Source organism: Chionomys nivalis, chromosome 24 (assembly GCF_950005125.1).
Source record: "Chionomys nivalis chromosome 24, mChiNiv1.1, whole genome shotgun sequence".
Lineage (NCBI taxonomy): Eukaryota > Metazoa > Chordata > Mammalia > Rodentia > Cricetidae > Chionomys > Chionomys nivalis.
The window spans coordinates 32,408,482-32,425,452 of record NC_080109.1 but is presented as its reverse complement, the minus strand read 5'-3'; the positions used below and the strand labels follow the sequence as shown (position 1 = coordinate 32,425,452).

Here is a 16,971-nt window from a genome sequence, read left to right as displayed (position 1 = left end):
TAGAAGGACCTTCCGCTCATCAGGAGCACTCGGTGGGCGTTCCCCGCCCCCTGCGCCCCGCCCCCGCGCCTCGGACAAGCAGCTGCACACTGCGCACGCGCACTGGGAAACACGTGTTGGGGTCACGTGCACCACGCCAGGCGGCAAGGCCGTTGGGCGCGCCTGCGCAGCTCTTCAGGCCCGCGCCGGATGCGCTGTTCTCCCGGCATCCCTAGCGCCACTTTCCCGCCAGGATAAAGCTGAAGCGGTTTTCCGGTCCTCGTCGCTGTGGCTTGGGTGTCGGTGTGGCGCTGCGGCCGTCGGTTGTCCGTCTTCTGTCCAGCATGTCGAGCGACTCCAAGAAGCACTCTTCCAAGAAGGCGCTGTTCGACCCCATGTCCTTCGCAAAGGACCTGCTGGCCGGCGGCGTCGCGGCCGCCGTGTCGAAGACAGCCGTGGCCCCCATCGAGCGAGTGAAGCTGCTGCTGCAGGTGCAGGCATCCTCCAAGCAGATCAGCCCCGAGGCGCGCTACAAGGGCATGATGGACTGCCTGGTGCGCATTCCACGCGAGCAGGGTGCGTATGGTGCCACCCTTGGCCTCCGCGTCCCAGAGACGGGTCGGGGTGAGGGGTGACCCGGAGAGAAAGGGGGTCACCCAAGGAGGAGGTGACAAGGGTGGTCCAGAGGTGGGTGCCCCGGGGAAAGGGGGGGTCACCTAGAGGAAGGATCGTGCATGGGAGGTGACCAGGGGAGGGACTATCTAGGGGAAGAGAGCGACACAGCAGATACCCTGAAAAGAGAGTCATTTAGGGAGCAGGGTGGTCACAGAAGGAGCAGTCCAGAGGCAGTAAGGAAAATATCTTCTAGATCAGGAGCGGGGGTCCATCCAGAGGTGACCAGAGGAAGATTGATCCAGTGGAAAGGGAGGGGAGTCTTCCAGAAAAGGGGTAACCCAGGGGAAAGAGATTATCCAAACTAGGGTTCACTCAAAGGTTGAGGTGACACCAGAAAGGTTGGCACAGAGAAATTGGGTTACTCAGTAGGAAGGGGTTAGTTTTCCAGAGAAGAGGTGGCCCAGATGCAGAAGAGCGGGTAGGGTCGATCAGAAAGGGGTGTGTAGGGTGGAGGTAGCTGCGGGAGGGTCAATCAGAAAGAGGGGGTGTGTAGGGTGGGGGGAGCTGCCCACTACAGCCTAGCAGATGTTTCTTTTTGTTTTTGTTTCTTGGTGTGCGATGAAGGTGGTGGGGGGTTGTTGCTGAGTGTGTAAGGGCATAGACTTTTGAGGCAGGGTCTCTGCAGCCCTTGGTAGCCTGAAATTCACTATTAAGGGCCAGGCTGGAATTGAACTTGAGTTCATCTTTCTGCCTGTTTTTGAGAGCCCTGAGATTACAGGTCTGTTTCTTAATCCTGTTTGCAGGTGAGACCCTAGCCTGCATTTTCCACGTAGGTCTGTTATATCAGTAATTGTACTTTGAGTAACACTTGTGCCTGGCCCAGAAAAATAAAATGTATGACTTCCCAGGGTTCAAGATGCTTTATGTTAATTAGTATTCAAGTGGCTTTGTTATATTTTGAAGCACTAAGCTTCTGAGAAGTACAAATGTGGGTGCTTGTAGCCTCTGAGTAGTCTGCTGCCTAATCAGCACAAAGCTCTGCTTATTTTGGAGAACCACTGAAGACCAGGCCTTCCTACAAGGCAGGCTTCTCTGTGCAGAATTGCAGAGTGGGCAAGATTCAGTAATTAGGACAAATGGTGCTTTAGTATAACTTCTAAGAACTTTTATTAAAAACATACTTTGTGTGTCTTCATGTTTGCATTCATGTGTGCCATGACTCAGATATGGAATCAGGATAACTTGCAGACACTCTGTGAGTGTCCTGGGGTTAGAACTCAGGTCAGTGGGCTTGACAACAGATGTTTTTATCTGTTGAGTCATCTCATCAATCCTAACATGATTTATGTTATCAGAGTTAAACAGGGAAAAAAAAAACAACACTAAGCAAAATACATAAACTGATCAGTTTTACTTGTGTTTGTAGGTTTTTTTTTTTTTTAGGGATGGAATTTTTCTTAATACCGAAATGATTTGATAAAATAAACAGTGAAACTCCTTCATGAGCCATTGCCGAAAATGACCCATGATAGATAATCAGCTTAGCAGAAGGCTTGTGTCCATTCAGATATTTGGGTTCTGTTGAAAACCCTGTACAGATTTTTACGAAGAAAATAGATTTATCCTTTATTCAGAAGAGGAAATGAAGTGACTTCAACTCCAGAACAATCCTTTCTTTTGCTTCTAGGTCTGTGGTAGAGTTTTCTCGAAGTAAAACAATAGAACAATGGGCTCTATCCAAATGTGGTATTGTTTAAGCTAAAATGTTGGGGAACAGCCCACGCAGCATACTAAAACATACCATTTGAAAAAAGAAAACAGGGATTGAGGAACGTTACTTTATTTCTAGAGATGTGGTTGCAACTCTTCCTGACTGCTGAGTAGAATATAGGGGATAGATTAACAGAAATTTTTGAGGGTTTTTTTAATTTAAAAATGTTTTTTATTTTTAAAATATAACCCCCAAAATTTGATTCTTGTAATTTGGGTTAATTCTATGTATTTTTCTGGTTTTCATATCTTTTTTTTTTTTTCGGTTTTTTTGAGACAGGGTTTCTTTGTAGCTTTGGAACCTGTTCTGGAACTAGCTCTTGTAGACCAGGCTGGCCTCGAACTCAGAGATCCGTCTGCCTCTGCCTCTTTAGTGCTGGGATTAAAGGCGTGCGCCACCACAGCGCAGCTGCTTTTCATATCTTTACCTTTCAAGATGTAGTCATAAGCAGAACTTTGAGAAATTTTCTGTTCTTCTGTGTGGGTCATTGTTACTAAAGCATCAGGATACCTCACAGCAGGGAGAGTATTGCCATCTAGAGGCATTTTGAAATGTTATGGGAGAAGCTTTGTGTGTACAGTTCAGAGGAATGTAATCCTAAATTACAATAACATGAAATCCAAGGGTCGGGAGGACTCCTCCAAGTTCAAGGACCACCTGAGCTGCTGCTTAGTAGGATCCTCTCTCAGAAAGAAAGGAAGGAGGGAAGAAGGACCCACCCTTAGTTACAGATATGATGCTCCTTCTGGCTCTCCTGCTAGTTTAAGGATACCTTTGTCATGAAAACTTTTATTTGTATTTGGTATGTTAACCAAAGCTACAGGACTCTTCTGTTCTTTTGTGAAATGAGCATCTGATATAGTAATCAGAATTACGGGGAATAACTCATGATCTGAATCAGCCATGTCCAACATGATCAAATGTGTGTGAGCCAGCTCACAATGGGATGACAGCACCTTCCTCATGTGACTGCAAACCAGTTTTTTGGTTTAATTTAATTTTTTTTTAATTTCAGTCTCCCTTGTTTAGTTGGAAAGGCTTCTACCAAAATGTGCTTTCTGGACCTTATTCTATGCCAGTGTGGTGTCAGTGTGTGACTGTGACTGTGACCAGAAAATTAAATATCACTTAGTGTCATTTACACACTCAGGGTTCATTCGGTGAATTCTTTGTTCCAGAGGTCAGACTCTGAGAAAACAAATGTGTATCTCTGTTTTTGAAAGTTTTTATTAACTAATAAGAATTTAAGTACCATTAGAAATACATCAAATTAATTTTGCACCATCCTCAGTAATTTAGAACAACTTTCTTTGTTGCTGTTGTCTAATTTCACAAAATTTTTTCCTTTTTTTAATTGATTTTTATTGAGCTCTACATTTTTCTCTGCTCTCCTCCCTGCCTCTCCCTCCCCTCTAACTCTCTCCCATGGTCCCCATGCTCCCAATTTACTCAGGAGATTTTGTCTTTTTCTACTTCCCATGTAGATTAGATCCATGTATGTCTCTCTTAGGGTCCTCATTGTTGTCTGAGTTCTCTGGGATTGTAATTTGTGGACTGGTTTTCTTTGCTTTATGTTTAAAAACTACTTTATGAGTGAGTACATATAATAATTATTTTTGGGGTCTGGGTTACCTTACTGAATATGATGTTTTCAAGTTCCATCCATTTGCCTGCAAATTTCAAGATGTCATTATTTTTCTCTACTGTGTGGTACTCAAACAAGTTAACATATAATTACCATGTATAATTAAAGCATTTTGTGTGTTTTCAGTATGTTTATGATTTGCTCTGTTATGAACTTGAAGTCGTATTAGTATTAGTCTCCATCCTGTGAGTCCCTAGATCTGGGAGCCTCCCATCCCAGGGGGAGCTATTTGCTTACTTTTATTATGTTTGTCTCATTTGCTTAAAAAAAATTCCCATATTTTGTGTTAGAAACCCAAAGTTCATTCACCCCACCCTGTGTAACCAACATCTCACTTTTGCCCACTTAACCACCAGATACACGCCTACCCAGCCTCTGGGAACCACTACTTTACTATATTCTTGTGTTAAATGTTTTTAAATTCTACATATAAATGATAACATATGACATTTTTCTTTCCATGCTTTCCTATTTCATTTACTATATTATCCTCAGGTTCATTTATTTTTATTGAAAGTAGATTCTTCTTGAATAAAATACATCCTGACCACAGTTTCTTCTCTTGCCCCCAGATACGTCCCCTTTTTCCCCTTCAGAAAAGAGCAGGCCTCCAAGAGATGATAGCCAAACAAGACAAAACAAGATGCTATAAGACAAGGCAAAAGTCTTCATATCTGTGCTGGACAAGGCAATCCAATAAGAGGCAAAAGAGTCAGAGATACAACTGAGCAGTGGTGACACACACTTTTAATCCCAGCACAGGGGAGACCAGCCAGGTCTACAGAGTGAGCTCCAGGATAGCCAGGGTTATTATACAGAGAAACAGTGGAGAGAGACAGAGACAGGCTTGCATCCACTGTTAGAAGTCCCACAAAAACATCATGCTACATATACTCAGAGGACATGGTGCAGACCCTTGCAGGCCCCGCACTTGTCCCTTCAGTCCCTGTGAGCCCACACGAGTCCTGCTTAGTTGTTTCAGTGGGTCATGGTCTCCTGGTGTTCTCCATCTCCTCTGATTCCTGCAGTATTTCATCCCCATCTTTCAAGGGGCTCCCTAATCTCCAAGAGAAGGGAGGAGGGACCCAGTGAAGACCTCTAATGTAGAATCTTTCCACATAATGTCTGGCTGTGGGTTCATAGTTGTAAGTGCCACACCTTTTCTTTTAAGGAACAGTAATTCCGTTATGTATATATTCTGCATTTTCTTAATTTATCTGCTGATGGAGCGTAGGCTAACCCTGTATCTTGACTGTTGTGTGTAGCACTGCACATACAAATGCAGATATCTCAACATCGTGTTTTAGCTCCTCTATATATGTACTCAGGGATGGGATGTGGAACCTGTGGTAGTTCTGCTTTTAGTTTGCAGAGAATCTCATACATTTTACATGGTTCTTTTTTTCCCTATGTACTTAACTAATATTCTTGTCTTTCTGATGGTAGCTGTTGTAACAGATCCAAAGTAACTGTGGTTTTAATTTGCATTCTCCCCATTTTCAAGTCCTAGATAAGAAGACATTTTATTTTATGAAATCACGGTCTTTTGAATTATTTTTAAAGACCTGATTTAGGGCATTCTCCTGGTTAGAACTAGAGATGCCCTATTTAAAGTACACAGTCAAGCCACTTGACAGTTTGCTATCTGCTGAAAATAATCAAGATTATGGGTGAGTCATTTTCCAGAGAAACTTTAGACTATAAGGACAGCTCTAGATGTTACGTAATGAGGGTTGGGCAGTCCCTGGAGAACTGAGGTGGGGTTATTTACTTCCGACAGACTAGGAGAGACTTACCGTGAAATAAACTGATCAACTCTTCTTCTGCCACCGAGCATCACCTTCTTCCTTTTCTGTAAATTCTAGCCCGCTTTCAAAGTGGTTCTAGAACATAAAAAGAAGAGGATATAGGTTTCTGTTACCCCTTTTAATTCTCATGGTCGCATGTGTTATTCAGTAAGTGAGTCTGTTTGTTTGGTGCATTGTACTAGCACATAACAACTTTGTTACTGTAGGAACTGGCATCAAGGTTTAGGGATGAGACCAGAAGTTATTAGTGGTTTCTGCTTTTTTTCCCATTGACAAGTCCTGTATTTGTTTAGCTGATACTTTTTTTGGTGTTTTTTTTTTTGTTTTTTTGGTGGTTTTTTTTTTTTTTTTTTTTTTTTTTTGGTTTTTTGAGACAGGGTTTTTCTGTGGTTTTGGAGCCTGTCCTGGAACTAGCTCTTGTAGACCAGGCTGGTCTAGAACTCACAGAGATCCGCCTGCCTCTGCCTCCCAAGTGCTGGGATTAAAGGCGTGCGCCACCACCACCCGGCTTGCTGATACTTTTGATAAGTTCTTTAGATTTTCTGTTTGAGATGAACAAAATTTTGATGGACTGTATAGTTAATGCTGCTGTTTCTTCCTTCAGTAAAAATGTTAAAACACATTGTTTACTAATCAAAATGAATTTATGTGTTTGATTCTGTAGGTTTTTTAAGTTATTGGCGTGGCAATTTCGCAAATGTTATTCGATACTTTCCAACACAAGCTTTAAATTTCGCTTTTAAGGACAAATACAAACAACTATTCATGTCTGGAGTTAATAAAGAAAAACAGGTAATTATGTTTTAATATGTCTAAAATTTTCTAAGAAACTATTGAATTTGTCTTACCTGTAACTTCTTAATTAGAGTGAAGGTACTCTGGTAGCTGTAAAAATAGAAATGGGCACATTAAATGTTGACAAATTAGCATATGTAGTAAGTTACAAAAATTATATTAGCTTCAACACATTTCCTGAAATCTCTTAGCTTTAGTAGCTCAGGGTTCATTAGTCTCAAGGCTTTATTTCCCAGAGTAAGCATTAAATGTAATTCATATCTTAGAATTCCTGCTTCTTGTAAGCATAAAGAAACAGCCATCAGGTTTATATTACCTACCACTGGGGTTGCTTATTCCCTATTATTATTATTATTGTTTTTCCTTTATGGAAGTGAAGCATGAGAGGAGTTCCTGGAGTGTAGTCCAGTAGTAGAGCACAAGCTTGCCTGTGGGACTCTGGGTTTAATCTCCAGCACTGAAGCTAAGACAAGAAGGGTCAAGCCAAGAGAAAATTATGTAACAAACAGATGGAGTAAGGCTGGGGAGATAGTTCAGTAGACAAAATATTTGTTGCACAAACAGGATGAGTTTAAGCTTCACAACACATATTTAATAAACAGTTGGAGCCTGATGGTGTGCACTAGTAATCCTCATGCTGGGGAAGGGAAACAGCCATACCTTTGGGTCTACTGGCCAACCTGCCTAGCCTAATGGGTGAACTCTGGCTGGGGTAAGTAAGAGACCCTAAGTCTACCAACCCCACCCCAAAAATGCAAGGTATATAGCCCCTGAAGAATGGCACCCAAAGTTGTCCTTTGACTTTCATATGAACACACACATACAAAAACATCGCAAACAAGATACGGAAGGGTATGGGAGGTTTAATAGTATAGTAAACTTTTTAATAACTAGAAATAGACTAAAAATCACCTCCTTTAACACCATCATACCAAATCAAAAGAATACAACAAAAAATAAGGCAGTATCCCTGATGAGCACATAGGAGAGAAAAAAAAATCTTCAACAGAATTTTAGTTCATGAAGTCCAGCAGCACATGATAAGAAAAAGTATGTATCTATCCAGATAGCACTCACTGGGCAGTTCAACAGCATGAAGTGTAGTGATAGATGTTGCTGCATGAATCAACCTCAAGGCATTATCAAATGGAAAAAACTACCACAAATAATCACATACTATGTTTTTTCATTCATATGGAATCTCCACTATTGGCACTATAGAGATAGAAATATTGATAGGTACCTAGGCCACGAGGCGTTAGGGAGGATGACTTATAAGGGATATAGAATTTCTTTGGAGGTCATATAAATGTTTTAAAACTGGGTTTTTTAACTCTGTGAATCCAACCATTGAATTGTATTCAAGGATAAATTGTATAAAGTGTATTTAAATGTATTAAACAACAATAATCTTGGTCTCCAGAATTATAATCTGTAGGAATATAAGTATATATAAATAACTACGGTTGAAAAAGTTTTAAGTATAATTTTAAAATAAAACACTAGAATGTAGTGACACATTTTGAATCTTGGTCCTATGATTCATCTTTAATTATTCATAGAAAGAGAATATGGTTATAGACCATATAAGGTTATAGTTTTACAGGGCTGGAGAGGAAAGATGCCATGAAAGAAATAGAGCTTAAAGCATGATTCAACAACTGTTTTTATTTATGAAAAGCAGTGTGAAGGGCATTCTAGGTCAAAATAGAATTAGGAGTTTCAAAACAGTCTAAGATTTAAAACTAATTTTAAAAATATTAGGACTGAATGTAGCAGGAAACTGAATTTGGCTAGGATATTTTCACTTGACTCTATTTTGTGGTTACAAAGACCTTGTATCCTGCATTTTCCATAACAGCTCCAGTTTAGATAATCTGTTCTATTCTCATAAGCCGATGTTGCTGTCCTGGGCTCTGTCCCCAGCATGAGAACATAATGGGGGAAGAGGTTGCATGGATAGGAGGGAAATGTTTTGTATGTTGTCATATATGTTCATAAGAGAAGTTTATAGATATTGGGTTGCTTTTTAATCTTTTTGAAAATTGGTTTAGCTATTTTTAACTGTCATATTCAATAGGTTAATGCTTTTTTAATTTGTGTATTTCAGTTCTGGAGGTGGTTTCTAGCAAACCTGGCTTCTGGAGGGGCTGCTGGAGCAACATCCTTGTGTGTGGTATATCCACTAGATTTTGCCAGAACCCGATTAGGTGTTGATATTGGAAAAGGTACAATTTTTATAAGTATTAACTGTGCCTTTGTGCTTTGAGCCATGTGTATCAACTTTGTTATCAAATGTAACAGTTTTTTGAGATTTATTTTTATTTATGTGTATGTGTGTATGTGTGTGTGTGGGGGGTAACTGTCGTGTATACAGGTGCTGGTAGAGGCCAGAAAAGGGTGTTCAGTCCCCTAGAACTGAAATTGCAGGCACTTGTGAGCCATCTAGCATGAGTGCTGGAAACTGAACTCGTCCTCTGGAAGAACCGCAAACACTCCTAACTGCTGAGCCATCTTTCTAGTTTCTAGTCTACAGAATTTATTCTGAACCAAATATGTAGTAATCAGGCTTACAGTATCTACTTTGTTTCTTTCTTTTTTTAAAGAGAAAATCGAAATGAACATTTAACAAATGAGTAAGCCCAAAGCTTGCCAGTGAGTTTTCTGTTGTTCTCATAGACCCTTCTATATTCCTTATTTGTTTATGGTGGTTCTTCTTTGGTGAGGTTAACAGCTGTAACTCTGGAGATTTTCTTTGTTTCTTCCTAAATATTTCATGTCAAACTGCTTACATTAGTAAGAGATTAATATTTTCTTTTTGTTTGTTTGTTTATTTTTTGTTTTTCAAGGCAGGGTTTTTCTGTAACTTTGGAGCCTGTCCTGGAACTAGCTCTTGTAGACCAGGCTAGCCTTGAACTCACAGAGATGAGTGCTGGGATTAAAGGTTTGCATCACCACTGCCTGACTGAGATTAATATTTTCAGTTAATTTATTTTAAAATACTTCCTACAACCTTGAATGAATGGGAAGACTGCTTGTGTCCTTCAGAAAATTTTCTGGGTAGAAGTCACAGATCATTTGAATCTTTAAAATATTTTATTACTTTGATTAAGATGTTTTATATAAATATTACTTAGAGTTTTAATTGCTTTATTTTAGGTCCCGAGCAACGGCAATTCAAGGGGTTAGGTGACTGCATCATGAAAATAGCAAAGTCAGATGGAATTATTGGTCTATACCAAGGGTTTGGTGTCTCCGTTCAGGGTATCATTGTTTACCGAGCCTCTTATTTTGGAGCTTATGACACCGTTAAGGTAATTTGGTGACTTTAAATGGCTGTTAGATACATGGTTTGTTCTTTTTATCCTAATTAGTATATTCTAATTAACATACACTTTATTTACACAAGGCAAAATAAATGATAAAGTAGAGAATAAATTTTATTTAATACATGACAATTGTATGAATATAATTCAGTTAAATTTTAACTATTATAACAGACTTTACATGAACATTTTTTCAACAAGGAAGTTTTTAAGGCTTTTGCATAATAAACAAGATACCATGGAAAGTGTGCTGGTTGAGCCTCTGCATCTTCTGTAGGTAAAAATGCATATTCTAGCTGCTGATGTACTTTAATTGTATTATCACTTTTTATATGCAGATAATCAGTGTCAGAACTAAGGAAGGGCTAATTAAATGGCTTGGTTCAACCACTTGCCATTGTTGGATTAAATTATTAAATGATAAGCAAAACATCTTTGCTCTTCACCACTGTTGCATGTTTCCAAAAAGAATCAATGAAAGTGTTATCAGCATTTTCTATTAAAAGTTAAGAGGGATTTTATACTAGACTTGCATGTTACTCCTCTTCCCCTCTTAATACTATAAATGTAGTTAAATATTATTATTGTGGTATAGAAAGATTACTTTAGCTTAATCTATTATTATTGGAATTTGTATCTCAAATGCATGTGTGATCACAGACAGTGTCCTGTGCATGTTATCGCCTTCAATAGTGACAGTCGGGGATGCTTCTTCACCAGCATGGAACTTTCAAGTTGTTCATCAAATATTATTTTTCAGTTATATAAGAAAGACCTTTTTTGGTCAGTGGATGCTGACATTTTTTTTATGTGCCATTAATAGTCTAATTTTAATAGTTTCTAAAACATATCTTATATGTTTTATTTCCATAAATCTGAAGCATCATCATGTGTGAACATCATACCTTTTCTTACCAATCTCCTGTTATGAACTCCAGCTAGCTTTGGTTTGGTCTGTGGTTCTGGATATCAAATGCAGGACCTTCTACATGCTAGGCAAACTCTTTACCACTGACCTACATTCTCAGCTCCAGATGTTTTTAAATATAATTTCATCATCTTTCATGTATTTATAAAAAATATCCTTTGAATTAATTTAAGATACTTTGGAAAAGTAGATTAATTACTTGATAACATTTTTCTCCTAGGGCTTACTGCCAAAGCCAAAGGAAACCCCGTTTCTTGTCTCTTTTATCATTGCTCAAATCGTGACAACCTGCTCTGGAATTCTCTCCTATCCCTTTGACACGGTCAGAAGACGTATGATGATGCAGGTAAAGACTTATAAGTTTATCGGAATCTGTGTCTTACATGCAGATGTAATATGCGTGGATTTCAGAAACATTTTAGCTGAAAGGCAAAGTTCATTTTTCTACTTCGTTTGCTCCAGCTAGTATTGTTTCCTGCTGTAAAAGAGCCAGCAGCCAGCAAAGTTTCTTCCTTTGTACTGTGAGGACAAAACTGCCTTCTGCTCCTGAATGTCTGAGAGTGTGGAGGGGAGGGAGTAATAGAGATTACATGAATATCCCATCTTTTAAACTTTTCTGGAATAATTATTCTTTGATGGGTGTGGATGTTTTGCCTTATGTATGTCTGTGCACCCATTGTTTGCCCAGTGCCCAAGGATGCCAGGAAGAGGACATTGGATCCCCAGGAACTGGATTTACAGATGGTTGTGAGCCACCATATGAGTTCTGGGAATCAAACTTAGGTCTGGGAATCAAACTTAGGGCCTTTGAAATATTACTTCATGTACTCTATATTCTAAACATAAATGTCTAAACTTTATTCTATCTCTTTCATGTTACACTCATTTCTTAGTAAACATTTGACTGCTTAGTCTACACTAAGTTCTAGTGGTACAAATAGAACCTGCACCCAAACTCATAGTGCTGTACTGAAGACACACAGTTACTGATTAAAAAGAAACGTGCAAAGGACCTAGGAATGCACACTGCCTAAGGTGATATGATTCAGCCTCCTGATAGCAGAATCTCAGTGACGATGGAGTAGAACCCGTGGAATATGCTGCTTTCCTTGTGACAGCAGCTTTGACAGTTGTATTTCTGAGGCACTGATTCTATAGCTTTAGAACTTACTTTCCTGGAAATTGTAAATTATGTTTTGGTAGATTTGCTTCTCTGTTTTCTGAGATTTAAAAATAATTATCATAAATTTTGTTATATGTAACTCTTCAAAATCTCTGATCCATCTGCATTTATGTTGTCCTTGAAATTTCTAATAATTTGGAGGTCATTCTTTTTCTAAAACATTACTTACAGAAAATTTCCCCCAGTATATTTTAAAGAACTTATTTAACTTTCCACGTTATTGTTTTCATTATCTTTTGACTTAAAAAAAATCTATGTGTTTATGCATGCTCGTGTGTTTATCTGTGTGAGTGCAGACATGCATGCAAAGGTCATAGGACAACCTCAGGTGCCAGGCCTCACTTTCCACCTTGCTTTAGACAGGGGCTCTTGCTTACCTGCCTGTGACAGGTTAGCTGGTCGTTGAGCTTCCAGGAGTCTCCACCCTCCACCCCATCTCACCATAGGAGTCCTAGGACTTCAGACTAAGTGGGTTCTGGGGATCTGAAGTCAGGTTCTCACACTTAGAGGAAGCTCTGAGCCACCTCCTCCATCACATACTCCGCTGTGTTTATTTTCCCTTATAACTGGTGCTTATGTACTTGTTCTTACTTTATTTCTTCTTAAACTTTTAAAACTCTTCAATCTTTTTAGCCCCTTTATCACTCATACTTCATCTACAGATTTAATATAGAGTCTTGGGGCCATTTGTTTTTCCAAGTTTTCTTTAAAAAAAAAAAATCCTAATCCCCAAACAGGTATTTTTCTAGTGATAATTTTGATCTATATTTTTTTCAGTTAATTGAAATGTGATGAGATTAAACCAAGATTTACGTGATGTTATCCTTTAACATTTGGCAGATCTAGCATATGGGCAGTGCTTCTGTAAATGCCAACAGTCTTCATTCCCTCGGTGCGGTATTAAGTATACTCTCATTAGCTCGGCACAGCATGGATTTTATTCATAGTGCTGATGTCCTAAAGATAATAATCTAATAGAAAATTGTCTTTTACACAGAGCGGTGAGTCTGAACGGCAGTATAAAGGAACCTTAGACTGCTTTGTGAAAATATACCAAAATGAAGGAACAGCTGCATTCTTCCGTGGTGCCTTCTCCAACATTCTTCGTGGTACAGGGGGTGCCTTGGTGTTGGTGCTATATGATAAAATCAAAGAATTTCTCAACATTGATATTGGAGGTAGTTCATCAGGAGATTAAATTGAGAATATGCATATTTCTAATGTAAAAAACATGAAAATACATAGCTGCCATTTGTATATATTTTGATAGTGTGTTACTACTGTCAATGTCTTTTACAGTGTTTATTCTGCAATAAAGAAAATACTTTTTCAAGATTTTAGTATTAAAAGTCAGAACAAAATGGGTTTCTTCCCACTTAGACCCAGAATCATTTAGTAAGGCATTTTATTATAGATAGTGTATGTTACTTCTGTTAAAAAAGATTTTTACACTTGTAAACACTATATAATGTGGAATCTGATAAATAAAAGTATCTTTAAATTTTTGTTTGCTTAGGACAGCTGTAATCCCATCTTTCACAAATTGTATAGTATGATAAATAGTTCCTAAACATTTATCAAGGGTTGTCATCAGTGTCTCTTACATAAATCGGCTTTCTTCTGCAGCAACTGTTAATGCATCTCAAGCATGACTGTTAGCACTTACAGTTTCTATCAGACTATATGAAACTTTGCTAATGTTTAGTCTTGCTAGTGTGAGTATATCTTGAAACAAGAAATCTCCCTTCAACATTAGATTTTGTATTCTGTATTAATAATAAAGCAAGTTCAAAACTATTGTAATGAGCCTTTTCTTCCCGACACACACAGACTTTACCTATAAGGACATGATAGTCACATGTTTGTTGACATGGAGCTGGCTTAATTACAGCTAGCCAACAAAAGATGGTCCTCAAACTGGGCACAGTGGAGTATGCCCATAATCCTAGCACTTTAGGAGACGGATGCAAAAGGATCCAGAGTTCAAGTCATAGAGATTCATGGATTCCCAGAGAGACCCTGTCTCAGAACAAATAGTTCTCTAAGGAGATGTGGTAAGTACTCTTTCCAAGGTTTTGTAGGAGGTTGAAAAGAGGTAATCCGTACCTAGCTCTGGGGTTTTTATTTGGTAGCCTGTGGTGTCTGAGGGAGGCATTGCTCCTCATTACAGAATAACTCCATTTCAAGTCTGTATGTCTGCGTGTCTATGTGTGTCTGTGTAATTTTTTAGGAAGCTTCAACAGTAGTAAGCTTCCATGTGGCATTTTCAAAGTCCCTTACCATAATCACTCCTCTGCTCTGCCCTCTCATCCTCCACCCCATTTAACCCTTCCTGGTCCATATTCCCTTTTCCCCATTCATAACCGTGTGTTCTCTGTCTCCCTTTGCTTGAAATCCACCCTGCCATTGCCCCTTACTAGTTTTCCTGCCTTTTATGGGTACTCAAATTCAGATACACATATTAGAAGATTCAAATCTAGCAGCCACATATAAGAGAAGACATCATTGTCATTCTGAATCTAGGTTACCTCAGTCTGAATGATTACGTCTAGTTCCATCCATTTACCTGCAAATTTCACGATTTTGTTTTTCTTCTTTACAACAGAATAGTATTCCATTTTGTATATGTAGAGCGTGTTTTCACTCTCCATTCAACAGTAGATGGACATCTCTTGGCTACTGTGACTGCATTAACGGTGAGCATGATTGAACAAGTGTCTTTGTAATAGAACAGATGCCCTTCGGAATAGGAATGCATAGGTAGAGCATGTGGTCTAGATGCAGCTTTTTGAAGAACACAAGCAATGATTTCCACGGTGGCCGCACACCCACCTGCCAGCAACAAATAGGTGCGATTCTCCCACAATTACACTGGCATTTTGTCTCTTCTTGGAACTTCTGATTGAAGTAAGATAATCTCAAAATGTTTTTAATTTACATTTCCCTAATGACTAAATATGTTAAACATTAAAATATTTTCAGGGGCAGGAGATGGAGATGGTGAGATGGCTTAGGGGTTAAGAGCTCTGGCTGCTCTTCCAGAGGTCCCAGGTTCAATTCCCAGCACCCACAGGGCAGCTTGAGGTTTTTTCCAGGGTGAGAGATAAGGATCTGGTTTGATTCTTCTACTGGTAGCTACCCAGTTTAAAAAGCATCTGTTGAAGATGCTGTCCTTTTTCCAGCCTCAAAATCAGATGGCTATAAAAGCAAAGGTTTATATGTCTTGGTCCTCAATTGTATTCCATTGATTAGTGTGCCTGTTTATACACCAGTACAATGCAGGTTGTATTATTACAGCTCTGTAGCATACCTTGACAGGGGGATGATACCTCTAGCAGCATTTTTATTGTTTAAAGACTTGTTTCACTATCCAAGTCTTTTGTGTTTCTGTGTGAGTTTTGTGATTAGTGTTTTCAATTTCTGTGAAGAATTGCATTGGGGTTTTGGTGGGGATTGCACTGGTTCTGTAGATCCTTTTGATAAAATGGTCATTTTCACAGTACTGATCCTACTAACCCATAAACACGGGATGTCTTTCCATCTTGTATGTTCTTCTGTTTCTTCCTCCAATCCCTTCAAGTTTTCATAGTACATGTTTTTCACTTCTTGGTCAGATTTGTTCCAAGGTATTTTTGAGGCAGTTGTGACTGGAGTTATTTTCCTGATTTCTTTCTCGCTGGGTTTCTTGTGGGATATAAGATGGCTATTGGGTTTTGTGTGTTAATTTTGTACTCTGCTACTTTATTGACTGTGTTTATCAGTTGTGAAAGGTTTTTTTTTTTTGTAGTCATATCACCTGCAGATAAGGATACTTTGACTTCCTTTCCTATTTACATCTTCTTTACCTCCTCTTATCTTGCTGTTCTAGGTATGACTTCAAGCACTGAGGCCAGAATGACCCGGTGGTTAGGAGCACTGGCTGCTCCATTGCAAGCACCCACGAGGTGCCTCACAACCCATCTAACACCAGATCAGGAGGTCCAGTGCCTTGGTCTGACCTCTGGATACCAGGGGTGCACATGTAGGCAAATCACCAGTATATATAAAATAATACAAAAAAATGTAAAGACTTTAGTTACTAAATTGAATAAGACTCAAGAGGATAGATGTCCTTGTCTTGTTACTGTTTGCAATAGAAATGCTTAGAGCATCTCTGGGTTTGTTGTGTGTTGTTTCATTTTGTGAAGATACCATATTTGTATGTCACTTGTATGCCTTAACTCTACAGAACTCTATCATGGGATTGATGGTGATGGATTTTTGTCAAGTGCCTTGTCTACGTCTAATATAGTTTCTTCTTGACTATACTCATGTGCTGGACTTTGTTGATATATTATTGAATTTTATGGATGTATGTTGAACCACCCCTGTATCTCTGTAATAAAACCAACTTGATGTGTTCTTCAATTCTGTTTGAAAGTATTTTTAGCTTCCCTGTGATGAACACAGGGAGATTGACCTATAATTCTGCTTTTTTATTTGGGTATTATCTAGTTTCTGGTATCTGGGTAATAATGGCTTCATAAAGAGAACCTGAAAAGTGTTCCTGCCATTCCTTGCTTACAGCATGATTTAAGGAGGGTTAGATGTTAGTTTTTCTTTGAGAGCATGGTAGAATTCTCTGCTGAATCCATCTGGCCTGGACATTTTTGAGTTGGAATTTAAAGAGGTGGTATAAATTACTTTTTCTAACTTATGTATTGTTATGTGTCTGATTAAAATTTACTTGGTGTTGGTTTAACTTTGGTATGTCATATGTATCTATCAATTCATCTATTTAAGATTTTTCAGTTTATTAGAATATGAATTTTTTGTTTTTGTTTTTGGAGACATGGTTTCTCTGTATATTTCTGGGTGTCCTGGAACTAGCCCTGTAGACCAGACTGGCCTTTATCTCAGAGATCCACTGCCTCTATTTCCT

The 16,971-nt window shown here is 38.9% G+C and overlaps 1 protein-coding gene across 1 annotated transcript; it reads left to right on the top strand.

The window, feature by feature from the left end:
• Window positions 1-323: 323 nt before the first annotated feature.
• On the top strand, window positions 324-13,397 carry Slc25a31 (solute carrier family 25 member 31). Its single transcript, XM_057757209.1, has 6 exons — window positions 324-555; window positions 6,483-6,610; window positions 8,724-8,841; window positions 9,773-9,927; window positions 11,088-11,213; window positions 13,048-13,397. The coding sequence occupies exons 1-6, from the start codon at window positions 324-326 to the stop codon at window positions 13,246-13,248; spliced, it is 960 nt and encodes a 319-aa protein (XP_057613192.1). The 3' UTR covers window positions 13,249-13,397.
• The last annotated feature ends 3,574 nt before the right edge of the window (window positions 13,398-16,971 follow it).

Excerpts from the sequence above, each read along its gene's own strand:
- Slc25a31 (XM_057757209.1), top strand. The coding sequence starts at position 324 with ATGTCGAGCGACTCCAAGAAGCACTCTTCCAAGAAGGCGCTGTTCGAC. Across the intron at positions 6,611-8,723 it reads GAGTTAATAAAGAAAAACAG|TTCTGGAGGTGGTTTCTAGC; the intron begins GTAATTATGTTT and ends TGTGTATTTCAG. Across the intron at positions 9,928-11,087 it reads GAGCTTATGACACCGTTAAG|GGCTTACTGCCAAAGCCAAA; the intron begins GTAATTTGGTGA and ends TTTTTCTCCTAG.